The 27230-nt window shown below is 48.3% G+C and overlaps 8 protein-coding genes and 3 non-coding genes; 5 read left to right on the top strand and 6 right to left on the bottom strand.

The window, feature by feature from the left end:
- The first annotated feature begins 46 nt into the window (after positions 1-46).
- Positions 47-3167, top strand: CNAG_05307 (beta-catenin-like protein 1). XM_012193200.1 has 11 exons: positions 47-227; positions 489-632; positions 729-802; positions 914-1062; positions 1148-1427; positions 1500-1817; positions 1895-2043; positions 2125-2524; positions 2620-2754; positions 2821-2893; positions 2964-3167. The coding sequence occupies exons 1-11, from the start codon at positions 146-148 to the stop codon at positions 3089-3091; spliced, it is 1932 nt and encodes a 643-aa protein (XP_012048590.1). The 5' UTR covers positions 47-145; the 3' UTR covers positions 3092-3167.
- A 119-nt stretch (positions 3168-3286) lies between these two features.
- CNAG_05306 (hypothetical protein) lies at positions 3287-5932 on the top strand. The gene is made up of 4 exons (XM_012193199.1): positions 3287-4628; positions 4721-4876; positions 5045-5155; positions 5326-5932. Exons 1-4 carry the CDS (start codon positions 3330-3332, stop codon positions 5737-5739), a joined length of 1980 nt encoding a protein of 659 aa, XP_012048589.1. The 5' UTR covers positions 3287-3329; the 3' UTR covers positions 5740-5932.
- On the bottom strand, positions 5900-6304 carry CNAG_12404. XR_001045663.1 has 1 exon: positions 5900-6304. It is a non-coding gene; the product is annotated as a hypothetical RNA (non-coding RNA).
- A 454-nt stretch (positions 6305-6758) lies between these two features.
- Positions 6759-8392, top strand: CNAG_12403. Its single transcript, XR_001045662.1, has one exon. It is a non-coding gene; the product is annotated as a hypothetical RNA (non-coding RNA).
- Positions 6994-8820, bottom strand: CNAG_05305 (hypothetical protein; the record flags this gene model as incomplete). The annotated part of the gene is made up of 1 exon (XM_012193450.1): positions 6994-8820. One exon carries the CDS (start codon positions 8818-8820, stop codon positions 6994-6996), a length of 1827 nt encoding a protein of 608 aa, XP_012048840.1.
- Positions 8821-9801: 981 nt separating this feature from the next.
- Positions 9802-12916, bottom strand: CNAG_05304 (hypothetical protein). Of its 3 annotated transcripts, none has more exons than XM_012193449.1 (9): positions 12527-12916; positions 12293-12454; positions 12215-12243; positions 11739-12105; positions 11551-11665; positions 11437-11501; positions 10970-11383; positions 10318-10851; positions 9802-10250 (listed from the first exon to the last, which is right to left on the bottom strand). In XM_012193449.1, the coding sequence occupies exons 1-7, from the start codon at positions 12776-12778 to the stop codon at positions 11363-11365; spliced, it is 1011 nt and encodes a 336-aa protein (XP_012048839.1). In that variant the 5' UTR covers positions 12779-12916; the 3' UTR covers positions 9802-10250; positions 10318-10851; positions 10970-11362. The 3 variants fall into 3 exon arrangements, with proteins under 3 accessions (XP_012048839.1, XP_012048838.1, XP_012048588.1); XM_012193448.1 differs by having other exon boundaries at positions 11442-11501; positions 11739-12151; positions 12215-12230; XM_012193198.1 differs by having other exon boundaries at positions 10318-11383; positions 11739-12151; positions 12215-12230.
- Positions 12917-13047: 131 nt separating this feature from the next.
- Positions 13048-13584, bottom strand: CNAG_12402. XR_001045661.1 has 1 exon: positions 13048-13584. It is a non-coding gene; the product is annotated as a hypothetical RNA (non-coding RNA).
- A 331-nt stretch (positions 13585-13915) lies between these two features.
- On the top strand, positions 13916-16421 carry CNAG_05303 (isocitrate lyase). XM_012193447.1 has 8 exons: positions 13916-14165; positions 14248-14417; positions 14512-14627; positions 14702-14875; positions 14944-15056; positions 15150-15890; positions 15956-16093; positions 16173-16421. Exons 1-8 carry the CDS (start codon positions 14106-14108, stop codon positions 16308-16310), a joined length of 1650 nt encoding a protein of 549 aa, XP_012048837.1. The 5' UTR covers positions 13916-14105; the 3' UTR covers positions 16311-16421.
- CNAG_05302 (amine oxidase) lies at positions 16387-19646 on the bottom strand. XM_012193197.1 has 11 exons: positions 18912-19646; positions 18762-18849; positions 18664-18701; positions 18439-18602; positions 18206-18365; positions 17982-18124; positions 17745-17897; positions 17539-17656; positions 17400-17430; positions 17252-17336; positions 16387-17190 (listed from the first exon to the last, which is right to left on the bottom strand). The coding sequence occupies exons 1-11, from the start codon at positions 18972-18974 to the stop codon at positions 16695-16697; spliced, it is 1539 nt and encodes a 512-aa protein (XP_012048587.1). The 5' UTR covers positions 18975-19646; the 3' UTR covers positions 16387-16694.
- Positions 19647-20082: 436 nt separating this feature from the next.
- CNAG_05301 (deoxyuridine 5'-triphosphate nucleotidohydrolase) lies at positions 20083-24083 on the top strand. XM_012193196.1 has 17 exons: positions 20083-20241; positions 20283-20371; positions 20427-20761; positions 20817-20957; positions 21074-21248; positions 21305-21407; positions 21469-21652; positions 21719-21856; positions 21926-22011; positions 22073-22132; positions 22186-22262; positions 22349-22487; positions 22568-23063; positions 23141-23342; positions 23436-23537; positions 23625-23695; positions 23805-24083. The coding sequence occupies exons 3-17, from the start codon at positions 20741-20743 to the stop codon at positions 23895-23897; spliced, it is 2088 nt and encodes a 695-aa protein (XP_012048586.1). The 5' UTR covers positions 20083-20241; positions 20283-20371; positions 20427-20740; the 3' UTR covers positions 23898-24083.
- CNAG_05300 (mitochondrial carrier protein) lies at positions 23998-27095 on the bottom strand. XM_012193195.1 has 12 exons: positions 26810-27095; positions 26663-26759; positions 26481-26598; positions 26239-26400; positions 25773-26180; positions 25558-25708; positions 25131-25504; positions 24775-25061; positions 24697-24710; positions 24568-24627; positions 24238-24479; positions 23998-24163 (listed from the first exon to the last, which is right to left on the bottom strand). The coding sequence occupies exons 1-12, from the start codon at positions 26921-26923 to the stop codon at positions 24148-24150; spliced, it is 2043 nt and encodes a 680-aa protein (XP_012048585.1). The 5' UTR covers positions 26924-27095; the 3' UTR covers positions 23998-24147.
- Between the last annotated feature and the right edge of the window lie 135 nt (positions 27096-27230).

Genomic DNA, 27230 nt, shown 5'->3' with positions numbered 1-27230 from the left:
AACAACGAGGAAGCGAGGGAATGAACGGGTGCAGTAAAAGTGTACAGCGAGGTCATCTTCCATCTCGGCTTACTCTATCAGCTCGTTCTTGGCCTCCTGCAAGCCACTGCATTCCAAGAAGGATAGAAAACCGTCAAACGTCAAGATGGATATTGATAAAATGTTTAAACTTCCCTCCCTCCCTTCGGGAGGGAACAAGCGCAAGATGGGCGATCTGCCTAATCCCGGTACGTCCCATTGCTTCTCTTTGTTCACGCTCCTACTCCATCCTATTTTATGTCCCAATACTATGGGATGCATCACCATGGAATTAAACATGTGAAGGGGACAATGGAGATCAGGTTGTTGGTGAAGGTGTTTGTGTCAAGGGACACAGGGGCAAGGAAGTTCCATGTATCTAGTTGCAGGTCGGATTCGGCATACCATGTCCCACGAGTACTGCAATCTCGAAATGAAAATTCAGCTAACTCGTCCATTTCGTACTGTAGAAACGTTGAAAAAATACAAGCCTTCCGAACCGCAAGCAGCTTCTGAGATGATACCCCCTCCTCCACCTGGCGGACTGAATGGGAAAGGAAAAGGGAGAGCGGTGACGGTAGAGGATGATGATGTCGAGGCCGAATACTCGCGAGGTGAGCTCTTTCCGATCGAATTTGACATTATAAGGGAGGATTTTGCTATGTGAAGGAAGAGACGATGGTTGCTGATTGCCAATTCTCAATATGTAGGGGAAGACGTCTATGATGGTGAAGACGATGAGGAAGGAAGGTTCTTTGGGGGTGGGCTTAACAAGGAGCAGGAGGTGGGTATTTCCTCTCTATCCCATCCTCTTCAAAGTCTCCTACCATCTATTGAAGGAAATCTATGAGGAATATGTCAGGAATTTGACTGATGATTTTTCTAATCCCTATAGCAAATTCTTGATATATTTGATGCAGCCGGCGAAGGCGAACAAGGTCCCACTCTTGATCTACCAGCGCTCAGAAGGCAGATAGGCAAGTTTCAGCGGATTGTGATGAAAAACGCCGAGCAGCGTGGGAAATTCCCTGATGATCCTTCCAAGTAAGCAAACCTCCCTCTCCGAGATCTCAACCCCCCCAAGAGCAATAAGGACTGACTGCTACTCCTTTCTGTGATCACAACCCAGATTTATCGACTCTGAATCCGACCTCGATACCTCTCTCAAAGCCTTCCTCCCCCTCACTCAGAACCCGCCGCTCTTCTACCCCGAACTCGTGAAATCCGGTATCATCCCCATTTTCGCCAACCTGCTTTCTCACGAAAACACTGATATAGCGATTGACGTTGTGGAGGTGATACAAGAGTTGACGGACGAAGATGTTGGAGGAGAAGTGGATGATTTGAACGGTGAGGAAGAGACGGGAAGTGAGACGAGGATGGCAATGGGTCAGTTGATCGACGAGCTTGTAAGTCTCCCATCAGTATATCTGACTTGACTGCGGTTGCTCATCACTCTTCTATTTGTCCTGGTCGTAAAGCTGAACAACTCTCTTCTCGACTTGCTCGTTTCCAACCTCTCTCGTCTCGACGAATCCGAAGATACGGACTCTCAAGGTGTTTTCCACATTCTCGGCGTTTTTGAAAACCTTTTATCATTTATGCCTCCCCTGGCCGATCAGATTGTTGAAGGAACGGCTCTACTCCAGTGGCTATTGCAGCGTATCAAGAAGAAGGAGTATGATAGCAATAAGCAATACGCGAGTGAGATCATGGCGATCCTTTTGCAGGATAGTCGGGCGAATGTGCTCAAGCTGGGCCAGTTGGATGGAATGGACGTGATGCTGCAGGTTTTGTCTGTAAGTTTCAATTTTTGTGCCTTCAAAGAAGCAACCCTTCGATTGCGACTAAGGCCAGTGTTAAATGAAAAAAATAGCAATACCTCAAGGTAGATCCTGGAGACAGCGAGGAAGTAGAGTTCATGGAGAACGTGTTTGACAGCGTCTGCTCTTCTTTGGCCCAGCCCGAAATGAAAAAAGCATTCTTGGATGCTGAAGGTGTGGAGCTCATGGTCCTGATGATGAAGTAAGTCATACCGTCATATTCTTCCTTTATCACTAAAAGAAATGTGCCGTCTCATCTGATTTTTTTTCTGTACTTGCACAGGGAAAAGCGCCTCGCCAAAACGCGCGCCATCAAAGTCCTCGACTATGCCCTCCAAACCGAATCCGGCTCTCCCGCATGTGAGCGCTTCGTCCAAGCTCTCGGTCTCAAAACCTTTTTCTCTGCCTTCATGTCCTCCGCCTCCTCAAAGGCAGGAGGGAAGAAGAACAAATCCAAACTTGGCGCTGCTGCGGCTACTTCGGCAGTTGAAGATGAAGAGCACATGCTAGGTATTTTGGCGAGCCTCTTCACGAATCTTGCCAGTGATAGTCCAGAGAGAATTCGGGTGATTGCCAAGTTTGTGGAAGGGGGTTATGAAAAGGTGGAGAGGCTGTTGGAGGTGAGGGACGCTGCTGAGGGGAGGTTGGGGTCGGTTATCAAGGAGATTGAATACGAGCGGAAAGTGAGTTTATCTTCTCTTTCCCAGCGACCTTTTTTTCTCTCTCTTGGTTGTTTCCCTTCATGAAGTGCAAAGAAAATGGCTGACAGCGCCGATAGGTGATGCAAGCGAACGAAGAAGAAATCACCGACGTTGAAGAAACAGAGTGGTATCTCCGAAAGATGGATGCGGGGCTTGCGTCATTGCAAAACGCAGACTACGTGTTGGCATGGGTGTGTATGGAGGATGATGGGGTAAGTCGGTTTCCCCAGTGGGCATTAAGAAAAGGAGAAAAAGGCTGATGTAAAATTCGGGGTTAGGCCATGACACATGCTCGATTGTTGTTATCAAGAAAGAACATGAACTTCAAAACGATCGCTGCTGTCCTTACCGGTACGTCGTTTATTCACCCGTCCTCCTCTTTCTTTATGTGCAATGCTGACTGTTTTCGACACGAAAATAGAGTTCAAGAACAATGTCGGTGATAATGATGAGCCAGACGAGGAAGATGGACAAAGACAAGCGGATGATGCGGCGAACACTCAAAAGATGATATTGGAGCATTTGATTGCGTTTTTGGAGGGTCTTTGAGAGACAGAGACATACATCTGAACTAGTAGACGAGGTGAAAAGTATGCACATATATTTTCATCATTGTAAACGGATAATCTATACGAGTACTCGGGGCGGGAACGCGTTATTAAGTGATAATTAACGCCGCGCAAATCCGACGGGCCAACGAGCACAAACACATTATCCGCCTTCATCTTCACTCCATCTTTATTTCTTCATTTCTTCATTTCTTCATCGCTCACACTGTTCTGCGGCCATGTCAAAGCCCAAACCAGGTCTAGGCAAGGGCATCGGAAAGGGCATCGCCCGCACCCTCTCCGTGGCCCACACCACGCCAGACTACTCACTCATACCGACATGGGATCCACCAGAAATCGTCCTCGCCCACCCCGCCCGTCTTCGACACCCGGCGGCTTCAGCTCGATTACCTATATTCCGCCTTTCCACCGTCCCTAGGCCATACCTCTCTCATTCTTATCCATACCCTTACCCATACTCGTATTCTTACTCAACACTCTCAACACCACCACCAGCACCTGCACACCCAATGCCTCTCTCCCCCGATCGCGTACTTTATTCTTATCCTTCTCTGCCCCCTTCAGCAAGTATAGACGTTCTTTTATCCGCTCTTGAAATCAACTGTCATACCTCTTACACCTCCATATTTAACTCTTCTTCTATCGCTCTCGATTCCTCCCCTTCTAGCTCATCGCCAAGCTCAAGTTCATCAGCAAGACCGAATATACCGCCTGTCCCCTATTCCTCTGCTAGTCCTCGCAATCCACCATCCCCACGGTCAACGCAGCAATCCCTTAAATCCCGCTCGCTCAATTCTCTCTCTTCATCTCTCGATTCTTCCTCTTCAGCTCCGCCTCCTCCGGGTCACACGCCTGGCGGCGGCAGTGGTGGTGGAGATATGTTTGGTGCGGTCATTCCACCCCTCGCTACGTCTGATGGGGGCGCGTTACCTTCTTCATCATTCATCTTCCACCTCGGTGCTTCTGGTTTGGCTAAAGACCGGCCTCGCACTTCCTCTTCCTCGTCCTCCTCATCGCCAGCCAGGCCTTCTATCCCTCCACGACCCCGCTCGTTTCCCCTCCTCTCCATCCCCTCCCCCCCTTCCTCCGTCCTCAGGTCCGTCTCCATAGGCGAAGACTCATACTTCACCCGCCTTGACGGACTATGTATAGCAGATGGGGTGGGTGCATGGGCACGAAGTGGAAGAGGAGAAGCTGATGCGGGGAGGTGGAGTGCATTGATGACGCATTTTTGTGAAGAGGAAGTCGGGAATTGGTGGAGTGGGAAGGATGTTTATCTGAGAAATCCGAGAGGCAAAGCCAAATGCAAAGGCAAGGAAAGGGGTAAGAACTCGTCAGTGCAAAGCAAGGAGTCCTCGGGAAACAAAGGGAATGACAGGAGCAATGACAAGGGGAAAGGGAAGAGCAGCGGAATGGAGGAAGAAATAGCAGAAGGAGAAAAGGAAAGACGACCCTTGGATCCTGTAGAGATAATGCAGAGGGGCTACGAAAAATGCTTATCCTGCGCCATCTCCGAGGTACGTTCCACCTGTGCTTCCCCTTTCCCTCACTTCTTCCCCAGCTAACTCTCCCTATCTCACTTTCCACTCCCCCACTTCCCCCCAAACAGGGAATAAACGGATCCTCAACATGCCTCCTCGCCCTCCTCCACAACTCTACTCTTCACATCGCCAATTTGGGTGACTGCTGCCTTCTCTTGATTCGCGGAGGGAAAGTTGTCTTCCGGACGGAGGAGATGCAGCATGCGTTTAATTTCCCTCTCCAGGTGTGTATTTTCTCCCTTGCCCTCTTTCCCCGACATTATTACCTTCCCCTTCATTCAAAAAGAACAAGAATTTGAAACTGATTTTCCCTCCCTTTCCTCCTATCCTCATTTTCATCTTCCTGTTCCAATACGGTACGCCCATGGAAATCAACACGAATATGGATATAGGTCGGCACACATAGCAGGGACGAACCCATGAAAGACGCAATGCGATTCGATGTGCCTGTCAAAAAGGGTGACATTGTCGTTGTTGGGAGTGATGGGCTGATGGATAATATGGTAAGTCCCAAAAGTCCTCAAGTCTCCAGATCTCAATCCAATCTCCAATCCCCGACTGCCTAACCCTTCACTCCCGAATCCCCATGTCCTATTCCTTATCGTTAATCTCCAAGCCGTAAAAACACTCGATTCATTTAGAGGCGCTAACATCTCATCTTTTACTTGTATAGTTTGACGAAGACATTCTCGAAGTCCTCTCCCAACTCTCCCCTTCCCCCTCCCCTTCTCCCTCCCCACCGCCTCAGCAACGCCCTTCGTCATCCCCGCAAAACCCCTTCCCCACACATACCCATACCCACACCTACCACACTCACACTCTTACTCTAAATCCTCAAAAAGCCTCTGAAGCCCTCTGCACCCGCGCTCGCCAAATATCCGAAACCACAACGACCACCACCCCATTTATGTGTGCCGCCATCGAGGAAGGGATAGACTTTGTAGGTGGGAAGAAGGATGATATCACTGTGCTGGTCGGGGTCGTTGGAGTGAGGAGTCTAAAGGAAGTATCAGTGAAGGATGGGTTGGAAGGAGTAGAAGAACAAGGGCAGGAAGAAGAGAAGGAGAGGTTGATGTTGTATCATTGATGTTCCTTCTGTAATCGAAAAAGACAAGGTGATCGAGGGGGTTGTAACACTGTAGACAAAAACGGGAATTTGTATTTACTCTACCATACTGTCATCTATCTATTGCTTTTCTTTTATCCTTTATATCCTCCTTGTTTATTATGACCTTTGATAGAACCGCCCACAAAATGCATGTTGTAAATCTGAACAAAAATGTTTCTGGTATGAAATTAAGTCTGTTTGCCGTTCATTAGAAATGGACATGAAAGATAATAGGAACAACAACGATTAGCATAATTGGGGCGGAGAAAGGGGAGGAGTGTTACGACTTGTCCCAACAACAAGCTCCGGCCTTGGAGATGAGATGGAAAGTCGTACTTTAACTAAGTAATGAAGTATATGTATGATATACCTCTTAACACTTGTCTGTTGGCGTATGATGGTATAGGGTGAAAGTATATGTGCTTGGGAAGATCAGGCAAGCTTTTATATACTAATGAGGTAAGTTTATGTCGAAGGTGGTGCAAGGCAAGATGAGAGCGAGCACTGGGATGCTCGAGGGCCTTTCGCAAAGTAACCTATAAAATAGTGATCTTCAAGGGAAAGAATATCAAGATCGAGAATACAAGAATTCCCCTTTATATACGTACTTCACAGAATCTAGGGCTTGTCGCAAATTGCAACTTTTGGTGGGGACCGTCGGGGTGAATTTGGCCTTTTTCGACCATTTTCAAACGGCCATTGTTTATGCATATATCCAGACGTAACATCTCGCAAGAAGATACTGAAGAATCAAGCCTTTCTTCCTAGGGATGAATATTGGGCCTTCGAATAGCTCAGTTTCCTGCATAATGGTCACAAAGTTCGTGCCGGTCTCAAATTTGATTCCGTTTTGGCCACGTGGAGTCCTTCATTGGTAGCTGTAATTATTAACACTATTAACATTCTTAATAACGCATGAGTTCGTGCCGGTTTTTCCACCCCTCCACCAGCCATCGCCTCGCTGCCTGCATTTCCGTCCATCGTATGTATAACATATTAGTACACCCCTTTCCATTCATCATTACTACATATCCACTGTATCTCCCGATGGCATCCGTTTACAACCGTTTATCCAAGCATGGCAGCGAGAATGCGCCTTTTCAGAGTCGCTCCACAAAGTACGAGACATGATTGGCACAGGATCTGCCAGAGGGCTACCGAAATCATGCCCAACGTTACCCAGGTGAATGACTGGCTGTGGAAAGCTGCGAAAGGAATTACAGAGGGTCGGTCTCAGATCGTTCTCTCTGCCACTGGATCGGGGAAAAGCATGGTTTGGACCCTGCTGCTTTTGGCGATGAAGCGACGGGGAGGTCGGGGCAGGGGAATGGGTGGGAATGGAAGTGCGCTCGATAGGCAGGAGAGAAGGATAGTCCCAGAGTGGCGAGGGAAAGAGAGAATACCGTCACGGAGATCAATTTTCGCGCTGTGTGGTAACAAGAAGTCGAGACCAAGGATGAGGTCGACTGATATGTTGTCGATAACGAAGAGGGCCGTGGGAATGACGATATGGTATCCCTCTTTGGTTGGGAAGTGTATGTCGACAAGATGATAGCCTGCAGAGGAAGATTTGCCGATGCCATTGAGTTGGAAGTTCGTAAAAGGGTGACGGGGGAGGTGAGAGAGGTGTTTGTTGGCATACTCTTGGCTAATGGCAGAGAGCGAAGCACCGGTGTCGATGACAGCACGATGGGTTGTGGCGGATGGGTTGTTGCTGTTAAACTTGACGGTAGCATAAGCTGGTGTCTTGTTCAGATGGGTTCGGTGAAGTTGTAGCTGTGGGAGCGCATGGGTGGGTAAATGGGCCGAAGGACGGGGGAAGGTTGAATGACAGAGGGTATGAATGGAGGGCTTCGGAGAGTCGAAGCGGTAACCATCTTTGTTTGCAATACTGTTGACCGAGTTGGCAGGTGGCTTGTAGTTGGGGGAATTGGTGTTGGAAGGAGGGCGAGCCCAAGAAGGGAAGGAACTGCGACCGTCGGAAGAGGTACTTGTGGCGGGGTTATTAGTCGTGAATGAAGGGCGACTGTTGTTGTATTGTTGTTGTTGTCGCTTCTTCAGTGTACATTGGTCGCTCCAATGGTAAGCGCCACAGGTGAAGCAAGGTGTGGATGGTTTTTCGGGACGGTTGCCAGGTAGGAAGCGTGAAGAGCGGGCGATCGAAGAGTTTGCAAAGGAGGTGTTCGAGTGATTGTTAAGTTGGGTACGTGTGCGATCGGCTGGGTGTCGATGGCTTGTGGGGAAGAGTTGGGGATGGAAACGGGGTTCGATCTGGAGTACATGGAGTCGGAATTCGCGAAGAGACATGGTCGGAGTGACGCCAGTCTGCAGTTGGGCGCGAAGAGTGGCAGGGATGCCGCCAAGTATGTCTCGGACAAGGAGAGAGTCTTCTGTGTTGGCTGGGAAGAGGAATTGCTGAAGGTATACTTTGTCTTCGTAATAGTTGGCGAATGTCTCGTTTGGACCAAGATAGCGGCGGATGCACTTCTCTTTTAAGTCATCGAGGGAGTTTGGAGGGAGGAATCGGTCTTGAAGTTCTTTCGACCAGGCAGCCCAGGTGGTGAGGGAGGTGTGTTCTTTCTCAGGAAGGCGGGCATAATATTTGAAGGCGTTATCGCGAAGGAGAGAAGGGAGGAGGCGAAGAATGTCACTGTCGGTGGCTTGGGAGCCGCGTTTGATGCTGCTGATTTTCTGAACCCAGTAGACGATGTCATCATCATCGCGACCATAGAATTTCGGGAGGTCGGAGGCTTTCAGTCGGGTGGGCTGAGAGGTAGATAGGACGGAGTCATTTTTACCAATGACGGAAGTGGAAGAAGGAGGGTCGAGTGGGATAGTGGGAGGTTGTGTAGGAGGACAGGTCGGGGGGGACGTTGGACGGAGGGGAGGAGTGGGAGATGTGGAAGAGGAAGTGTCCAGAGAGGGGTCGGCTTGATGAAGCGGAGTTGAGTGACGGAGTGTAGCCCCATGAGTGGCTTGGAAGAGGTCGTGTAGCTCGTTGAAGCGCTGTTGATAGATAGTGTCGACATGCTGGAGATGGGTAGCCAGGCGGTTGTTCATGTCGGTTTCATAAAGTTGAGCGATCTCGTGAGCGAGAGGCTGAGGGTGGGAGATAGTGGACGGGGGTTGCACGGATGCAGTAGAGGTGTGGGTATGGATAGGGTCATGGGAGCGGGCGGTGGCCTCATAGACGGTGAGTCGGTAGCTTGGTGGGAAGACATTGATGGAAGGTAAGATGGAGTAATGTCGGATAGTGAGGATAGGTCAAGGACTTGCGTGGATGCAATTTGTAAGGGGAAGGGATGTGAAGGGTGTAGTCGGGTAGAACGTCTGACAGTGGAAGGTGGAAGGTAGGTCCTAGGAGGCATAGACGAGCGCTCTATAGGGCGGACAGCTTTCGGGGTGGGTGCCGGGTACTGTGGAATAGATACTTGGCGCAAGTTTTGTGTATGGACAGGGTGGGTGCCGTATGGAATGATCGATCGGGGTGGACTAGCCAGGTGGAGGTCAGTTGTTCGGTCAACCTTGCGGGCGGCGGAAAAAAGGTACCAGGTACGGAGAGAAGAGGACTCTTTTGTTTGTTCTCTTTTGTTCTTTTGTCTTTTGTTTTTTTTTTGGTCCCGAGGCGTGGCTACTCCTCAGGGGTTTTTTATTTTCTTGATGAAACTATCGGGCCGAAACAGGAACGGAAATAAAGGGGACCGAGCGTTGCGAGGTGGGTCTGTGCGGGCCCGGAAGAAGGTTTAAAGTTGGTCTGTGCGAAGGGTTATGGTGTGGTGTGTCTATTGTTCGATACAGTGCTCTAGATTGAATGACAAAACACGGGACGAGACCCCAGTTGTAGCGGTACCACTGTCCTCGTAGAGGCCGGAAAGTACCTTAAGCTACAATGGTTTCGTTATCCTCGGTCGTTTGTCTTTAATCGAACTAGAAGCTCTGAGTGTAACGATGTGGCTTTGTAGACTGAAGGATTCGAGAAGACTAAGCTGCTTGGGGCAATGCATTTATCTACTCTAAGGCTACGCCTTTTATATCCCCATCAGCTCTACGAGCTGACTTATCTTTCTCACACTTCCCTGTCTCCTCCACTCGTTCCTCTCTCTTCCCTAACGCCTCCTCGCACAGGTCCTCCCTCTCTTCCTCTCGCCTTCCTCTTACTCCTCGGCACCTCAAACTACTTCCCCTTCTTCCTCTCGTCTTCTACTTCCTCCTCTCCCTACCCTCGTTCCTTACACCAGTCTAGCCCATATCATCTAACATTGGAGATACCAGTTAGGGTCCAGACTGCTAATATCAACATCAAGATCGTAACTGCACAAGAACTAAAAAATTCTACGATCAAGAGAGAGGTCATCCAACGCCGTTGGCCTCGTTGAGAAGGCCTTCCTACCAACACCTCTTGGTAGAACCATGCAGCCCTTAGGATTGTTGGCACAACCCCTAAGACTGTGAAGATGCTCATCACGATTGTTGGGGATGTAGTGGGGCCACTATATAATTTATAGTATCAGAATTAACCCTCAAGTTTCGTCGCCAAGTAAGCCACATTGAACTCACTGGCTCTTCTGCTGCTGTAGCAGAATCAAGCTTGCAGCTCCAATGGCCAACTGTCAGGGTTGTCACGCCGGCCAGCGTAATGCCCAACGCTCAATCAAGGAGGGTGGCGAGAAGGAGAGGACGAGGACAGAATGGCCGAGGCCTGACAGGAACAGGAGCCGGACTAAGGGCTGACCGATGCGACTTTAGACGTGAAAAGGTCTAGAAGGTGGAAAGAAGCAACGGGGCTGGGACAAAAGATAAAAGAAGACAACAGTATTGATTTTCTGGGGAAACTATGAAAACTATAAACTATTAGCTCCTGTGTCAGTTGTAAGATGGGAAAAGGATGGTTATGGTCCGTGCGACTCTTGTGAACCATCATCATTGGCTAGCGCCGTAATTGACATCGAATAAACAAACTAGACCCTGTTCTATAAGTAATAGAGATCTCTACCATGTTCTGCTAGTCAGTTGTCCTGTAGAAGACCAAAAGGCATCATAAGAGCTTTTCTGTGACTTGACGTCCTTGCGTCCTTGAGGCCGACTCTCAACCTGAACGAACGCGTCGTGAAAAGAAAACGCGACGGCGGAGGGAATATAGACAGTCACGTGGCGTTTACCGGCGTTATTATTAGCATAGAGTACGTACCCTCCTGAGATCTGCACTTACATACGAATTTTCCGTAAGCTTGATATGTTCCTCTCTTTCATTATCTGATTTATCGATTGCCTTGTATTGTTGCTGGTCATCGCCTAGAAGTTAGTTACTAGCTTCAGGCAGTTTAACTCAGATAAGAACAGGGGAACCTGTAGCTAGAAGACTTTTAAAGATAGCGGACACGATGAGTGGTGTAGCAAAGTCCAGGTTTTCCTTCCGACAGCGGAACTAAATAGATATTGACATGTTCAACCGAGTTCCGACAAACCAGTCTAAGAAGGTTGATTACGAAGGTTTCCAGGAATTTACAAAGGCCACCCCCTAATATGTTACAATAACCATGTGCGATGTAAGGCCGACCCTGGGGTAGGCAAATAGGCAGGAGTTACAGGTTACAAATTCAAATTACAGTTTCAAACCTCGTCTCTAAAAAGTACACTCAGCAATTTGCCTTGGATGAAGCATGAGGAATAATTTACCCGACGCAGTACAGATCCTTTAAAGAGTTGTGGAGATGAAGAAAAAGAGGAAGACACGGGATTGGCTATGAGGACATTAGCAGTGACAAGACCAGAATGGACAGCTGTACTCACTGATTAGATGACAGGAAGTTGTGGTAAGAATGAGGGGAGCTAGCTCCGACTCAAGCTCCGGAGTGCCAGGGGGAGTGTCCAAAGCGCTTGCTTCAATTGATGAATTTGTTTGGTACTGTCAAGAGATCATGTTCGAAGAGAGGGTTACGAGCAAGGTCAGAGAGAAAAACCATAGGTTAACTGCTTACGTTTGGGGATCTGACTGCTGGTTCTTCCAATCGCTCATTTTCCCTCTCAATGTCAATCAACCCATCCCCGCGGTCGATTCGCACTCGGATATCTTCATCGTTGATTGGCACATATCTTGGCAGATGAAGCAACCTATTGTAGACGCTCGGCGGTCTTATCATACGATACAATTTCCACCACTTTGCATCGTACCCTTTTTCATGCCGGTCCAGCACATATCTGGCAATAACAATGAAAAGGGGAGATATTACCAGATCATCATCCTTCAGTGGGTATTTGACAAAGTAGGGTCTGGTGTTTGAAACCAGAAGGTCATGGACGTCGTAGTGTTCTTCCAATGGGGCCCATTTTTTAGGGGAATAACCTCTTCGTTCCCATAGGAAGATATAGTACATCGCATGGAATATTACAACTGTGTTAGAGTAAGATTTCGTTATGAAAGAACGAGTACCGAACTCGAGATGCAAGAACTTACAGAAACATCCAGTTAACTGGAGGTTTTATCTGTTTCATCAGCGACAGATATCCCTCCACATAATCTACCGATGCATACCTCAATAAGTACCGTTGCCGCTTCCGAACGCAGTTCCATCCTGTCAGGCAAAGATACTACAATCTTGTTGTCTGAGTCAAGTAATGTTGCTAGCAGACCTTGGAAGAAAAGACCAGTGTTACCAAGGCACGCCCATGCTTTTATGAGCTCCATTCGGGATATCTTTAATACTGATATCAGCATCTTATGTTGTGGCGGATATACATTACTTTAAAAGGTACGCACCGCACTTACCCTAAGCTTATCATCATAGATGATGTCTGTTATATACCATGTGAATGCAAAATCATTCAATATTTTCTGGAACAGGTTCAGCTTCTTGTAGTTGATGATCGGATCTCGCCTTTCATAAAGGTAGCCACACCGTGCCGCCGAAGTGGGATCGCTCAATTGAGATAGTGTGCAATCGACTAAGTGTGGGAGCTTTAAGTACTTATCGGGGGTTTCCCAAAGGTCATACGGAATGCTGAATGGGGTGCGTGGCATCTTTTACGTAGAAGCAGACGAGACAGGGGCAGTAAATAATAGTGGATGTATGATGATTTGTTGATTACAGAACTGAGGATGAAGTACAAATGTTTACAGAAACGAGCGATGAATGATGGGTGTTGGTGGGGGTGGCGGGTACAAATGCGGCAAGCGTCACAATTATGTGCATTCAAAGTGCGTTTTTTTCCGCGATTATTTCAGCGAGTGAATATAGACTCTCGCGAGTAAATAATTAACATGGTCGATGGATCCGTCTGAGCACACAGCAAAAACATTTTTTTTTTCTATTTCATCATTCAAATTATTTATTAAAAATGCTGCTAACCTAAGGGAGTCGATGTACACGAAAAGAAAGACAAAAAAGTTCTGGAAGGATTTCGAGAGCAGACGAAGGAAAAGAAGGGAACGAAGAGACAGAAGTGGGTGGCAAATCCGCGAACCACAGTCGGTGATGTTAGGCAGAATGGGCGGCAACCAGGGCATTTGAGTTGTTCTGAAATTATCCTTGCAGTATGGCTTCACCAATCCTTCGAACGTCACCGATGGCCTCTTCAAATAGATGACGGTTCTTGAAGATTCAAGCATCATGGGCAGGATCAGGATAACTGTACTAGAAGTATCGAATCCTCTTCGTGTAATCACATAATACTCCTAGGATGTTGAAGCTGTAGCGCCCTTTGTATGAGAAGAAGCCGACAACACCGTACAAGGCACGGTTAAATTTCGTGGCATGTCGGTTCTGCTCTTCCTACCGTTTACGCACAGATTTAATTGCCTTGATGTATCCTGTATGAGTTGGGAAAGGGGATCCGGGTTGTGATGGGAAACGTCACACCAACTCTATCTTCCTTCTCCGCCCAAATCCGATCCCAATCAATATATCTCCAATTATCTCCACCCAATCCGAGCAAACCAGTCGTTTCCCCTCTCATCTCCAGCATAGTTGCGCAAGAAGTAAATAAGAAGCTATACATTCTCTCGCCTATGACGCTCTAGCGAAGAACTGAGTTATCTCTCCCGGCTATTTCCACCCGACAACCTCTGTCCGAGTAAATCCGTCGGGATTGTCCGCCGGTTAGCCCTTACCCGGCACGTCCACTTGTTTTCTCTCTTTACTGTCCTATTTCGTAGCCTGCTTCTTCGCACTACACCCGTCATCTCCTATGCTCTTCCAGTCCACGAGATGATTTATAACGAGCCAATCTGCGAGGCTATGTTGAGATCCCCACAGAGCTTTTTTTGCTTTTCACTCATTACGTCCTTACATCGTCAACTTCTACTGAGTAACTGAACAATCCTACAATCGAAACAACGATCAACGATCATGTCGTCCGAGAAAGCAGAGTTTGACGCCGAAGTCAAAGCCTTTGAGGCCTTCGCCAAGGTACGACCTTGTCCCCTCTCCTTTACCCCAATTTACCCAAGCTAACCTATCCTCCTCTCCTGCTCCTTACGCAAAAAAACAGTCCCCACGGTTCGCACGAACAACCCGCCCATACACCCCTGCCGACGTTGTCTCCAAACGTGGTACTCTTCCCATCTCTTACCCTTCCGACGTCCAGGCGAAAAAGCTGTGGAAGATCTTGGAGTCAAAAGCTCGTGGTGAGGGCGGGGGATGTACGGCTACCTATGGCGCGTGAGTTTCATCTCTTTATCCATCGACCTGCTCTTCTGTTCCTTGAGTAAAAATTTAGGAGTACTGACAAAAAGATCGACTATACCCGAGACAGGCTCGATCCCGTGCAGTTGACCCAAATGGCGAAATACCTCGAGACCGTATACGTCTCTGGCTGGCAATGTTCTTCCACTGCATCATCTTCCCTCGAACCCGGACCCGACCTTGCCGGTAAGTTCCCATCCCAACCCCCCTTATCACCTCATCATTGTTCCGCTTAATTACTCACCCACCAACTCAAACAGACTACCCATCCAACACTGTCCCCAACAAAGTCGCCCAACTCTTCACAGCCCAACTCTACCACGACCGCAAACAGCGATACACCCGCTCTGCCGCTTTGGCCAAAGGCCAAGACCCAGGAGAGAGGATTGATTATCTCAGACCTATCGTGGCTGATGCGGATACTGGGCATGGTGGTGAGTCCGCTCACCTTTTCACTAAAAGAGGAGATACTAATGTTGTACCCTACCGTTCCCCCCAATAGGTTTGACAGCAGTGATGAGATTGACAAAGATGATGGTCGAGAGTGGAGCAGCGGGAATCCATATCGAGGATCAAGCGCCTGGTACGAAGAAATGTGGTCATATGGCAGGCAAGGTCGGTCATCTCTTCTGTCCTTTCCTTTCCCTCCCGTGCCTTTCGCCCTCTCGTTTCGTTCGCTGGCTGACGGTCGCTCTCCCCCTCACCCAGGTCCTCGTCCCCATCTCTGAACATATCAACCGCCTCGTGGCCATGCGTCTCCAGTGCGACATCATGGGCACCACCAACCTCGTCGTCTGTCGTACCGACTCTGAAGCCGCTACCCTCCTCTCCACTAACATTGACCCTCGGGACCACTCCTTCATCTTGGGTTCTACTAACCCTTCCTTACCCCCTCTTAACGATCTCATGATCGCCGCCGAAATGGAGGGCAAGTACGGACAGGAACTCCAGAAAATAGAGGATGCATGGACGAAACAGGCGGGATTGAAACTATGGCCCGACGTACTCGCCGACGCTCTCTCGAAGCACGGCGTCTCTTCCAAAAAAATCATCGAGTTTAGAGAACAGTCGATCGGCACCTCGCACGCTTCCACTCTCCAGCTCGCCCAATCGTTCGGTCTGCCAGCCTCCGCCACCCCTTACTGGTCATGGGACACTCCCCGTTCCCGCGAGGGTTACTACCGCTACCAAGGCGGCACCCAATGCGCTATCAACCGCGCCATCGCCTTTGCACCTTATGCCGACCTCCTCTGGATGGAGACCAAGTCTCCCATCTACGCGCAGGCTAAAGAGTTTGCCGAAGGCGTACATAAAGTCCATCCCGGTCAGTGGTTGGCGTACAACTTGAGCCCGAGTTTCAATTGGGAAAAGGCAGGATTGGGGAAGAAGGAGATGAAGGAGTATGTGTGGGAGTTGGGAAAACTTGGTTTCGTCTTCCAATTCATTACTGTAAGTCCCTTTTTCTTCCCCTGTGTCCTCAAACGTCTCCTCGCTGACAGAACGTAACTCAACAGCTCGCCGGCCTCCATTCCAACGCCTATATCAACGATCTCTTCGCCAACGCCTTCTCAAAGGAAGGCATGAAGGCCTATGTCGAATTGATTCAAAGCCGAGAACGGGAGATTGGATGTGATGTCTTGACTCATCAAAAGGTTCGTCCCTCCTTTCCCCTCTTCCGTTCAAAGCACAGAGGAACTCAAGCTAACCATCCTTCCCCCCCAATTGAAACAGTGGTCAGGCGCAGACTATGCGGACGCAATGTTGATGACGGTCACCGGCGGTGTCTCATCCACCGCTGCTATGGGTAAAGGCGTGACGGAAAACCAATTTGTAGATGATAAGACCAAGGACGCTTTGCACAAGCTCTAATCCCCAAAGTCTTGAGATATGAGAAGTCATCGATTATTAGTAAAAAAAAAGAATATTAGGATTATGTTTTTTTTTTGGATACTTGGCATGCATTGTACTGGGTCAAAGGCGCCATTTTGTTCAATTACAAGAAAACATGAAGGAAAAGATACAAAGGACAGAAAGCAAGCAATTGAAACGTCCATTGGAAAGGAAAGATAATATATACATGTTCCTCGTCTATTGCTTATCAACACAAAAGTTAAAAGTCTACCCAAGACATATATATATATATATACAGTATTAAATAAAGCAGCACTATGAAAGTATCCAAGAAGGAGAAATGATGAGACCAAAGAACAAAAAAAATTCTTTGGGGCAAAAACAAGAGAATCGAAATGAGCATCAAGCCACCTTTTTCTTCTCCTTGATCACCCGCCCCGCAATCACATGAATCGCAGACATATACAACCCCAAAGTCCAACTCGCCCACGTCACCAAACCCTTTACCCCCCAATCCACCGTCCCAATAACCGGCCTCAACGCCCACTCCCCCATCTCCTTCTTCACATCCCTCCCATCCACCTTCCTCACCTCCCACGGCCTCTTGTGGAGCGGCACTCCAAACTCTGGTCTATACGCCACTTCCATCCCAGCTCGCCAACCGTCTTCGTGGAACCCATACCCCGTCCACGCGCCGACAAAGTATAGCCCTCGAACACCTTGGATGGAAGGGAGTTGTTGCTGGGCGCGTAAAAGGGCAGGAGTGAGGGTAGGATGGTGGTAGATCCATCTGGAAAGTGTTTTTGAAGGGGTTGGTGGGGTAGGGGGGTTGAGAGTAACGAAGATGTGGCCGTGTTTGGAGACGGGGAGGGATTGGAGGACGTTGAGGTCGAATGTGCTTTTGCAGGAGAGAGGGTCAGCCATTTCATCATTTATGAGGAGAAGAAAGATGGACGGACATGGAGATGGTGTTGACGGCCGAGACGCTCGTCTTGGACTCGTGGCTAGGTGAAATCGGTTCGGTAGAAGTAAGGTAGTTCCAAGCTAAAGCCAATGGATTAGTTTTCTTTTTTCAATGCTACTCGCAGTGCAAGACTTGACACTTACCAGTCCATGCCTTCTTTCTCGTTGGCATAAGCTGTGGTACATTTCATCAATTCTCACATCTTCATCTTCAAGTGTCGACATGATAGCAGACAATAAAGACCAAAAAACCAAAAAACAAAAAAAAAAGAGAAAGACGCACCTCCTCATCATAATGTACGACGGCCTCATTCGCGCTCCATTCACAACCTCCAAGAACCGCCTTTTCTTCTAAACTAATATTCTCGCCAAGGAGCGATACAGCCTGGTCTGTATGTGTACTGATTGAGATTTCATCCATTAGCTTTTTTTTTGAACGGATAATGACAGCCAGCTTATGCGGAAGAAAAGCAGAACAGCAAGACGTACGCGAGAATAACCTTGTCGTATCTCTCCTCCTTCCCGGATACTTCTCGTACAATGAAGCTACCGTCCGTTTGCGGGATCACCGCCTGCACACCCTCGCCGAGATGAAGTTTCTCTTTCGGTATTTGCTCTATGACCTTCTCAATATACTTGCTCCTACCCGTAAAGCATATGGATTCAGCACATCTCATCTCTCTTTGTGCAGAATAGGTACGATTGAAATGGAAGAAAAAAACTCACGAGCCGCCTTTCACAGTCAACCAGCTGGGTTTTCCCCAGAGTTGAAGCATCTGATGGTTATGAAAGAACCTCACGAGCGCCATTGCAGGAAAGTCAAGGGCTACTTTTTCGGGTGGGATTGACCAGATACCAGCTGTTAAGGGCTGTATATATATACCAAGAAGCAATTAGTATCAGGATAAGACGGGATGGGATGATGTAGTGACAAAGGAAGTAAAACTCACAAGGAGATAGTCTTCTTTGAATGACTGGCTATACCCCTCTCTATCGAGATACTCTCCGATACTCAGATGCTCACTCTCTCCTTTCTCGGAAAGCAGATCCTTGGCGAAAATATGGAATCGGAAAATATCCCACATCATACGGTATACCCTCGGCTTGAAGCTGGTCATTTCAACCCGTCAGTATCATACTCGGGAAAAACAAGGAAATGAGGGAGGTGGGCAAAGGAACATACAAGTTTGAGCCTTGGCAGAAGAGGGACCAAAGATCATTGCTAGCCCATTCAAAAGCCCCATGATCGCGAGAGAGAGAGAACGACATGGTAGTCTTGATGAGCTCTACAGAGTGATCGAGGACGAAACGGTAAAAGTTGGGGTAGTTTTTCGAGTTGATAGCGATCTGATATAAGGGTCAGCAAGCATCTCGGAAACGAAAATTCAAAGAGGAAAGGATGACTTGCGAATGCAGTATCAATTTCGCATTTTTCCTTGCCAGGCTCTATGTGATCGCGCGGGGGTATCAACAGTAATTCTCGATTGCTATATAAAAGACACTCACGCTGGAATTCGACGGTATGCGCATGACCTCCCCACCAGTCTTCTTTTTCATAGATATGCACTTCATTTGGGGAAAAGTTGTTCAAAACCTAAGTTAAACGCGATCAGTCACTTGCTAATTGGAAGGCACGGCGAAGGAGATAGGACTTACCCATAAAGCAGATAAACCACCGGCTCCTCCGCCAACGATGGCAACTCTTAGCTTCTCACCCATTTATCTCTACCTTCTAATATATCTATAGTAAATCTATAAAGAGTGATCGATTTCAAAGTGGAAAGAAAATGCAGGGTGACTCAAAATAATAGGGCACGAATCTTGGCGGTCTGACTCAGATCTCAAATCCGAAATAGGTTGCTAAAGATAAAATCAAGGGGGAACTGTTCACTTCAGATATCGTGGGTCTTTTATGATCAAACATCCTCATCTTATCAAAGTCCAAGTCATTTTCCCAAGGAGGAGCATGCACCGGAATGATCCCTAATTTCTTTGATTGCGATACACCCATTTCACACAAAAGAAAGGGAAAAGGGAAGCACGGAAGGACGGCTAAAACTGAAAAAAAAAACGGTCAAAAGGGTCCAAGTGGATACAGGTGATGCACAGGCAATCAGATTGTGAGAGATGGAGTTCCGGCCAAGTGAAAAGTGGAGAGACAAAAAGGTGAGATAGGGGCCCGTGCTAAAGCAAGGTTAGGTCGAAGGCTGGTGCTGCCGGTTTACATAGCATGGGAAATGTCTGTTCTTTGTCTGCCTCCCTGGGCTGTGCGCGGGATAATAGGCAATGGGGCTGCGATGCACTACGGGTATGGTGGCGACGGGGGGAACTGGCTGGACTATCCTGATTGGCGGCTGATTGGGAGGATACGTGAATTGTGTGGTATAGACGGGCGATGGTAAAAAGACACAGTTTCAGGTACCGCTGCTGTTCTTTTCCTGATTTCCTGAGTGGTGATGTCGATCTTTTTCTCCGGCACTTCAGCGCAAAGTAGTGGTCGTTTATTAGGTCATCACAACTGCCCTAAATTATCAGCTCTCAGATACAGTAGTGGTGCATGGCGCAGTACAAAAGTCATAGCTTCTCTTTAGACGCTTCACTAGGGCGATGATGTATGGTAGATGAACCGCTCCACGAAAAGAAAAAGAACAAAAGAACGATGTCGGCCAGGCCGAATTGCCGATTGGCCGAGTGGAGGCCCATGCGTTGATCCGATGGAAGCTGACGGGGCGGCCGCATTCCGAACGACGGATCGAAAAGAAGGCTGAGTACGACAAAAAAACAAATGTTCGGTGGAAGATGTCGACATGATGTATGGTTGGCACTGCACACTTGCAACCGGCTGCCAAGCCATCTTTAACACTCGACGCAAAGCCGAAAAAGCCACATTCAACAGGTAGGAGGCAGGCAGAGGGAAAAGGGGCCAGAGAGAAGTTTAGTCTCCAGCCGCTGGCTCGCTGCAGTCAGAGATAATACGAGATAAGAGGTATGGGGTGATGGTTGATCTGTTGACTGACATGGCTCGAGGGTACAAGATGGCTGGTTGCTAAAGCGATCGTGGTGCCCACGATGAGATCGAACAATAAAGAAACGAGCAATGGTCCAATTTAAGCTTCGTTCGTTTTTTGGAACGCTCGTTCATCCTTCATCTACTAATACCGATCATTACAGCTGTACAGCAACTTAGTATTCCAAGGTCTTTCATCTCATCCACGGCCCGCTATCCCATGCCCACCAGTTAATCTGAGCATTTTTTCACTGTCTGTATCCTCAGCCGTCAGAAGCAAGAGTTGCTCATTTCTCGACGCGTCGCGTAATGATTGGCGAACTGTGTATGATTGTATGAGACGCGCTGGGGAGTGACCGTGGGAAAGTGAGGTGCCAGGGTCAAGGCCCAGTCGGTCTCGCCAACAACCACATCCGTCATCTCGCACCATCTCTCCCCTAAACCATCCACCTCTCTATATACATCCCTCTGCCCAGCCATGTCCAGATTCGTCAGGCCTGTAAGCACCCACGTTGGACCTTGCGAGCTGGGGGAAGGACTAACCACTGCTACAGTCCAAATACCGCCACGTCTATGGATCCAAGTCCAAGGTCAACTACGAGAACGTCAAAATCAGTGGTTCAGCATGGGACACTGACCTTGTAGCTGCCGGTGGAAAATACCTCTCTGTCAACTGGCAGGCGTCTGGTGGAGGTGTATGTCCCCTTTTCCTTATCCCGTCTAAACCTTTCCGTATCGCGTATCGCTCATGTTCTCATTTCCTGCTTTCTGCCGGTCGTTTTGCTGTCACGTGGTGCATAATCGAATATAGGCTTTTGCGATCCTCCCACTTTTCTCACCAACCTCGCCTCCTCAACCTGCAGGGTTCCCAACCAAGCTCCCCGATATCGTCCCTCTTGCGCGAGGCCACACCGCACCCGTGCTCGACACTGCTTGGAATCCTTTTGACGACAACATTGTTGCTTCTGCTGGCGAAGATGGCAAGAGTGGGTACTTTTACATCTTCATATGTCTGTCTGCAGATACTGACTATCCATGTTAGTATTCATCTGGAAGGTTGAAGACTCTGCGTTTGAGGGATGGGGCGAAGATCAGTGGGAACCTGAAGACTTTAACCCGGCGCTCAAGCTCAGCGCTGGCGGTCGGTATGTCTCCATCCCCTTGATACCCCCAATATCTCGCATGCTCATATATATATATCAACAGTAAAGTTGGACAGGTGATTTTCCATCCCACCTCCTCCAATCTCCTCACTGCAGCCTCGGGCGACCACCTCGTTCGCCTCTGGGACATTTCCTCCAGCGCGGACGAGCCCAAGCTCGTACTGAAGGGGCATGGCGACTCTATCCAAAGCATTGCGTGGAACTCTGTCGGTACCACATTAGCTACCGTGCGTACATCTCAATATTTTTTTTTCTCTGCATATTTTCGGTGACAAACTGATAGATGTATAAAGACTTGTAGAGACAAGAAACTTAGACTGTTTGACCCTCGAGCGGGCAGCGATGCTGTACGAATCACAGATGGACATGCGGGTGTAAAGGGTTCGAGGGTCGTCTGGTTGGGCGACAGGGATAGAATTGCTACCACTGGAGTAAGTCCGATATGAATCCCGTCAACTACTCAGCGAACGGGATGACTCGAGACTGACGTGTGATTACAGTTCAGCAGAATGTCCGACAGACAGGTTTCTTTGTGGGACACGTCCAGCTTGAAGAACCTCGATACCCAGTCCATTGATTCTAGCGCGTAAGATCCTATCCGAACGTATGCCCTGCAGTTCAGTTACTGATGAGGTCCCGGTATTTAGAGGTGTCCTTATGCCATTCTATGCTGAGGGTAACGACGTTCTCTTCCTCGCCGGTAAAGGGTGTGTAATCTCTTTTCAGCGAATACGAGGCATATGCTAATGAGTATGATTAGTGACGGTAACATCCGATACTACGAATTTGAAGGCGATCAACTCCACTTCTTGAATGAGTACAAGACTTCTGACCCTCGTATGTGTATCTCTTTTCATATAACCCCCCTCAAAATCATTACCAACATGTTGCAATGAACATATACCTGATAATGCTCATTGTAGAACGTGGTATGACTCTTCTTCCTCGCCGAGCTCTCGACACACAAGAACATGAGATTGCCCGTGCTTACAAGCTCTCCGGCGGATGCGTCGAGCCCTTGAGCTTCATCGTACCTCGAAAGTCCGAGTCTTTCCAATCCGAGTAAGCCTCCTTCTCCCTTTTTTTATAAAAAAAGCAAACCGAAAATATGTCTAGGAAATAAATACTCATGCAAAGTACAGTATATTCCCTCCTGCCAACTCTGTCGAACCTGCCCAAACCGCGGCCGACTGGTTTACAGGTAAGAACGTTAGGCCCAACGTCGTAGACCTCGAGACTGGTGGAGTGAGCGCTTCCAAGGAGGCCGTACCAACCCTTACGTCCTCAGCCCCTGCCGCAGCTCCCGCCCAAGCCTCTGCTCCTTCGTCCACGCCCTCTCCTGCCCCTGCTCCTGTCAAGGAAGAACCGAAATCTGCCCCTGTATATACTCCTTCCCCTCCTGCCGCCCCCACTCAAGCTCCCGCACCAGCAGCCGCCGATGTGCCCATTGCGGTGAAGAAGGAAATCGACTCTGTCCCTGAAATTACCGCCAAGGGCCTTGAGATTGAACAACCCGAAGAGGCTAGTGAGGATGAACAGGAAGAGGACAAAGGTCCTGTCGAAAAGGTGCAGGATAGCTTGAAGAGTTTGACTGTTGGCAAGGAGGAGCCTGAAAAGGAGAGTAACGGGGTTGTTGCTGTATGTTCACCCATCTTTACTCTCACCATTATTTGCCACTAACAGCTCAACCATTTCGCTCGGATCTGCACATACAGCCCTCAAACACCCTCCTCATCAAGAAACTCTCACCTTCCGCCACACTCCCAACCCGGGGCTCTTCCCTTTCAGCCGGCTACGATCTCTACTCTGCTGAAGAAACGGTTGTACCCGCAAGAGGCAAGGCTTTGATTGACTCGGGATTGTGCATCGCGGTTCCAGAAGGTACCTATGGGCGAGTGGCACCTAGGAGTGGACTTGGTACGTGATCCACACAGTTGATTTCTATGCTCTCTTTGTCCTTTCTCCTTCATGTTTGCTAAGATAACTCGTTTTTGGGCGGGGAATTAACAGCGAGCAAGCATTCCATCGACACTGGTGCTGGTGTGATCGATGCAGACTATCGAGGCCCCGTCAAGGTTCTCTTGTTCAACTACTCCGACTCCGACTTTACGAGTATGTATTGAAACCCCTCATCCCGAAATCTAATTATTATGGGATTATGGTGAGGTGACCGGCTGACGTGCCTTTTTTTTTACGTAGTCCAAAAGGGCGATAGAATCGCACAGTTAATTTTGGAGAAGATCGTGATGGCGCCTATCGTGGAGGTTGAGGTTAGTTCTCTCCCTTTTTTCCGTTCTTTTTTTTCCCATAACCTCGTCCATCGTGTAATGTTGCAACCAAGTTCAACAAAGAAAGCTAACGGATCGTAAATCATTATAGGACCTTGATGCCACGGCTCGTGGATCAGGCGGTTTTGGCTCGACCGGCGGTTTTGGGAAAGCGGTCAAGGATGTTGCTGGGAGCTTGATTTAGAATCAATAATAAAAGCGTATGTGTGTGTGTTGATGTAATTGATATACTCTCTTTTGAAAAGTGCCAAAAGAAGCAGATGTAGAGAATGATAAGAATTATCTCAGCGCTAAAAATTAGGATTAGGAGGGGATGAAGTTATAGCTGTGCTACGGTTTGTCCAATGCATTTGGGATTTTCTTTTTTCTATTCTTTTCATAGCACACAAGAAGGGTCTACTTCTCCAGTACGCGAAAGGGAAAAGTGCACGCGATTACTTTCCCGCAATCCTATGAATCGTCCCCAAGTCAGTCAAGTCATGTCTAACCAACAAAATGAATTCTTCGTCTTATTTATTACTCACAGGTCCGCAAAAAGCTTCCACAAGACACTAAACAATAAGCCTTGTAGCCCATTAGTTATCAATCTCGTACCCAAGCCCCTTCCAAACAATCCTCTCCACCCCTCTGCCTCTACAATCCTCTTCGCAGCAGTGACATAGCCGACATCACCTTCGTGCACTTGCCGGTACGTCTTAACGACACGAAGAGAGTTGGAGGAAGTATCGGAGACAAGGGATGCGGCAAAACCGATAAATGCCTGGCGCTAAACAGTTAAAGCGGATAAGTCATCTGGTCAGTGGTGTGCCTTTCCAAAGAATCAGAGGTGGGATGAAAAAAAAAAATGGACTTACGAAAAGTTTTTGAATAATGGTATGAGGAAGAGGAAGCGTGGCTTGGAGGTAATTGTAAGTCTATAATAGAGCGACAGTCAGCCAAATATTTCGAAATGGGGAGCAGCTCCTGTTTGATTGTGCGCTTACTCCGAACCACGGATCTACGCCCTCAACAGTCAGCTTGACAATCATAGTTCGCGGTATGAAACGCATGTAAAAACTTACAATGCCCGACAAAAGTCGCTGCAGCCGTCGCCAAAGCGCCATACCACATACTAGCCACCCCTTGTTGCCTGACTCTTTCCCTGATCAACTTCAAGCCCGCCCCACCACCTTGAGTCTGTTGAGTGGTCTTGATGGTATCGATAGGGGTGAGTGTCATACGGAAACAAGCGGAAGCGACGCTCGCAGCCACGGTCTTGACAAGTACAGGCCAAGGGAAGGAGGAGAGGAGAGCGAGGATACCGGCGTTGGCGGCCGTATCGCCAAATCGGGAGAGGGGACCTTGAAATCTAAATCATATATCTCATTAGCTTCAAAGAGCAAAAGATTGGGGAGAAGAGTGCCAAGGAAAAACTTACAATGCAGCAGTCAGGCCAGCGTAATATCGCTTGAAGCCCCCGTCTTCGTACAACGTCACCGCCGCACTCTTTAGCCCACCTCCGTATCTGTACTGATAATTCATAATGGTCCTCATTGGCATGAGAGTTAGTACTTGTACCACCATGGCGGCGGCGCCAGCCAACCCGCCTCCGGCAGCAGATTTTAGTGCGGATACAAGATCAAAATTGAGATCATAAGAGATACCACGACCGAAGAGACCGATCGCAAGAGCGAGTGGGACAGCGGTGATGAGAGAAGAGTAAAATGTGAAAAAGAGAACAGAGGATCGGAAGGGAGATAAGCGAGATGGAAGCAATGGAGGGGTTATAACAGTGAGAACAAGCATGAATGACTGAGATACAAGTCAGTTTTTTCATAACAGCATTGATGCGGAAAGGAACTTGCAAAGACCGGATCCTGCAGGAAAACCTTTGTGGAGGGAATCTTGTGGAAACCCTTGACGATAGGAAAGGTGATGGCAGGAATGCAAATGTACCTCCAAAAGCCAAATAAGAGGACAGTGCCGAGGGTGGGAGGCGTCTTGTATTCAGGCGATCTAGAAAGCCTCTATGATCAGTTCGGAATTTTGACATGCCAGGCAACAGATCAGGATGACGTACGGGGGTTGCTCACCGGCCCTCACTGCCGCACCGGTAGCCAGAATGGCAAATAGAGGGAACGATCCCCCCATCGCATTCAAAGCAGACCCCACCGCTAACCACAACCACCCGCCGCTGGACCCCTCGATGCCTACACCTGTGATAAATCTCTGCAGAGGCTTGACAAGGCCGATGGTGAGACCTAGTATCGCTGAAAGAAGAATCGGCGAGTGTGCGGTGCGGATGATGGCTAATTTGGTAGAATCTGGCTGCTGGGCTCGGCTGAGGAGGGAAGTTTGCTCTGTGGCATCTTCATCGACCGTTGCTTCGACCGTTTCAGTATATAAACCATCCTCGACATTCTCGTTCGCGTCTTCCTGTTCTTTATCAAGTAAGCCGGATTGTACGATGAACGGATTCAAGAACTTTCTGCAAAGATGGTCAGCCCCGAGAATATGTATCGTTATGAATGGGCGAGATATCTTACCGGAAAAATTCTGTGATCAAAAAGTTGGTTAGTATGTAGATAGTAGCTCTTTCAAAAACTTGAGCCGTTGTGTCTCTGATTCGCCAGTGCAGATGGTTCAAACCACCAACGGTAGACACGCGGTACAGAGCGTAGACAACAAGGAATGGGTAAGAGCTGACACTGTGTAGTAGACGTGATTTAGTCATCATCGATATCAAGCTGCGATATCAGGCTGAACGACGGCGATTACGATTACCTACTTGTTATACGTCAAACTCTCAACAGCCCAGCCTGGGGCGCTAAAATATCTGCGAGAGAGAATGGAAGCAATCAAAGAGGCCGCATGGGTAATAAGAGAGATAACAGCCAACGGCCATACTAAGAGGTAAATAAGGTGTCAGATTTTGCGGAAAACATATGCTTTTATCATTAGACGACGTACATTGAAAAAGTCGCTTCCAAGTGAGAGATGGTGAGGCAGCAAAAGTCGTCAAAATGAGGAGAGGTAAAAGGAGATTATTAGATAAAGCAGACAAAGTCTATGTATCGTCAGCTTCATGCGCCAGTTTCGATGTATCGATAAGCTCACCTTGCTCAAAGTCGACACACGTTTTCCATTATACGCGTATCCGACGGTGAAGACAACATTGACCGCCAGGATTGCCTGAAAGACAGTCGTAACGACGTCCGCAAGAGATTCCATCTTGAAGAGTTTTGTATGGATTAGCCGTGATGGTTTCTTTTACTTTGGGATCAGTAACAGTCGTCATGAAAAAGAAGATCGTCAGATGGACGGGTTTGTCTGAAGGTAGACGGAGATCGCAAGGAAAACGGATTGATTATCAATCGCAAGCTTTTTGGCTCATGCGGGTTACAGTTATACCGGATGAATCATTTCGGACAAAGCCGATGACATCGCCAATTCTACCCTGACTGATAAATAGTCCCTTTGTTCACATATCCCGGGGCTCCGAGCTGCGCGCATAAAATAGAAGCGATAATTGATCACG

The sequence above is a fragment of the Cryptococcus neoformans genome, chromosome 4 (assembly GCF_000149245.1).
Source record: "Cryptococcus neoformans var. grubii H99 chromosome 4, complete sequence".
NCBI lineage: Eukaryota > Fungi > Basidiomycota > Tremellomycetes > Tremellales > Cryptococcaceae > Cryptococcus > Cryptococcus neoformans.
Note: the sequence above shows the minus strand (reverse complement) of the source record. Positions and strands in the feature narration are given on the sequence as shown.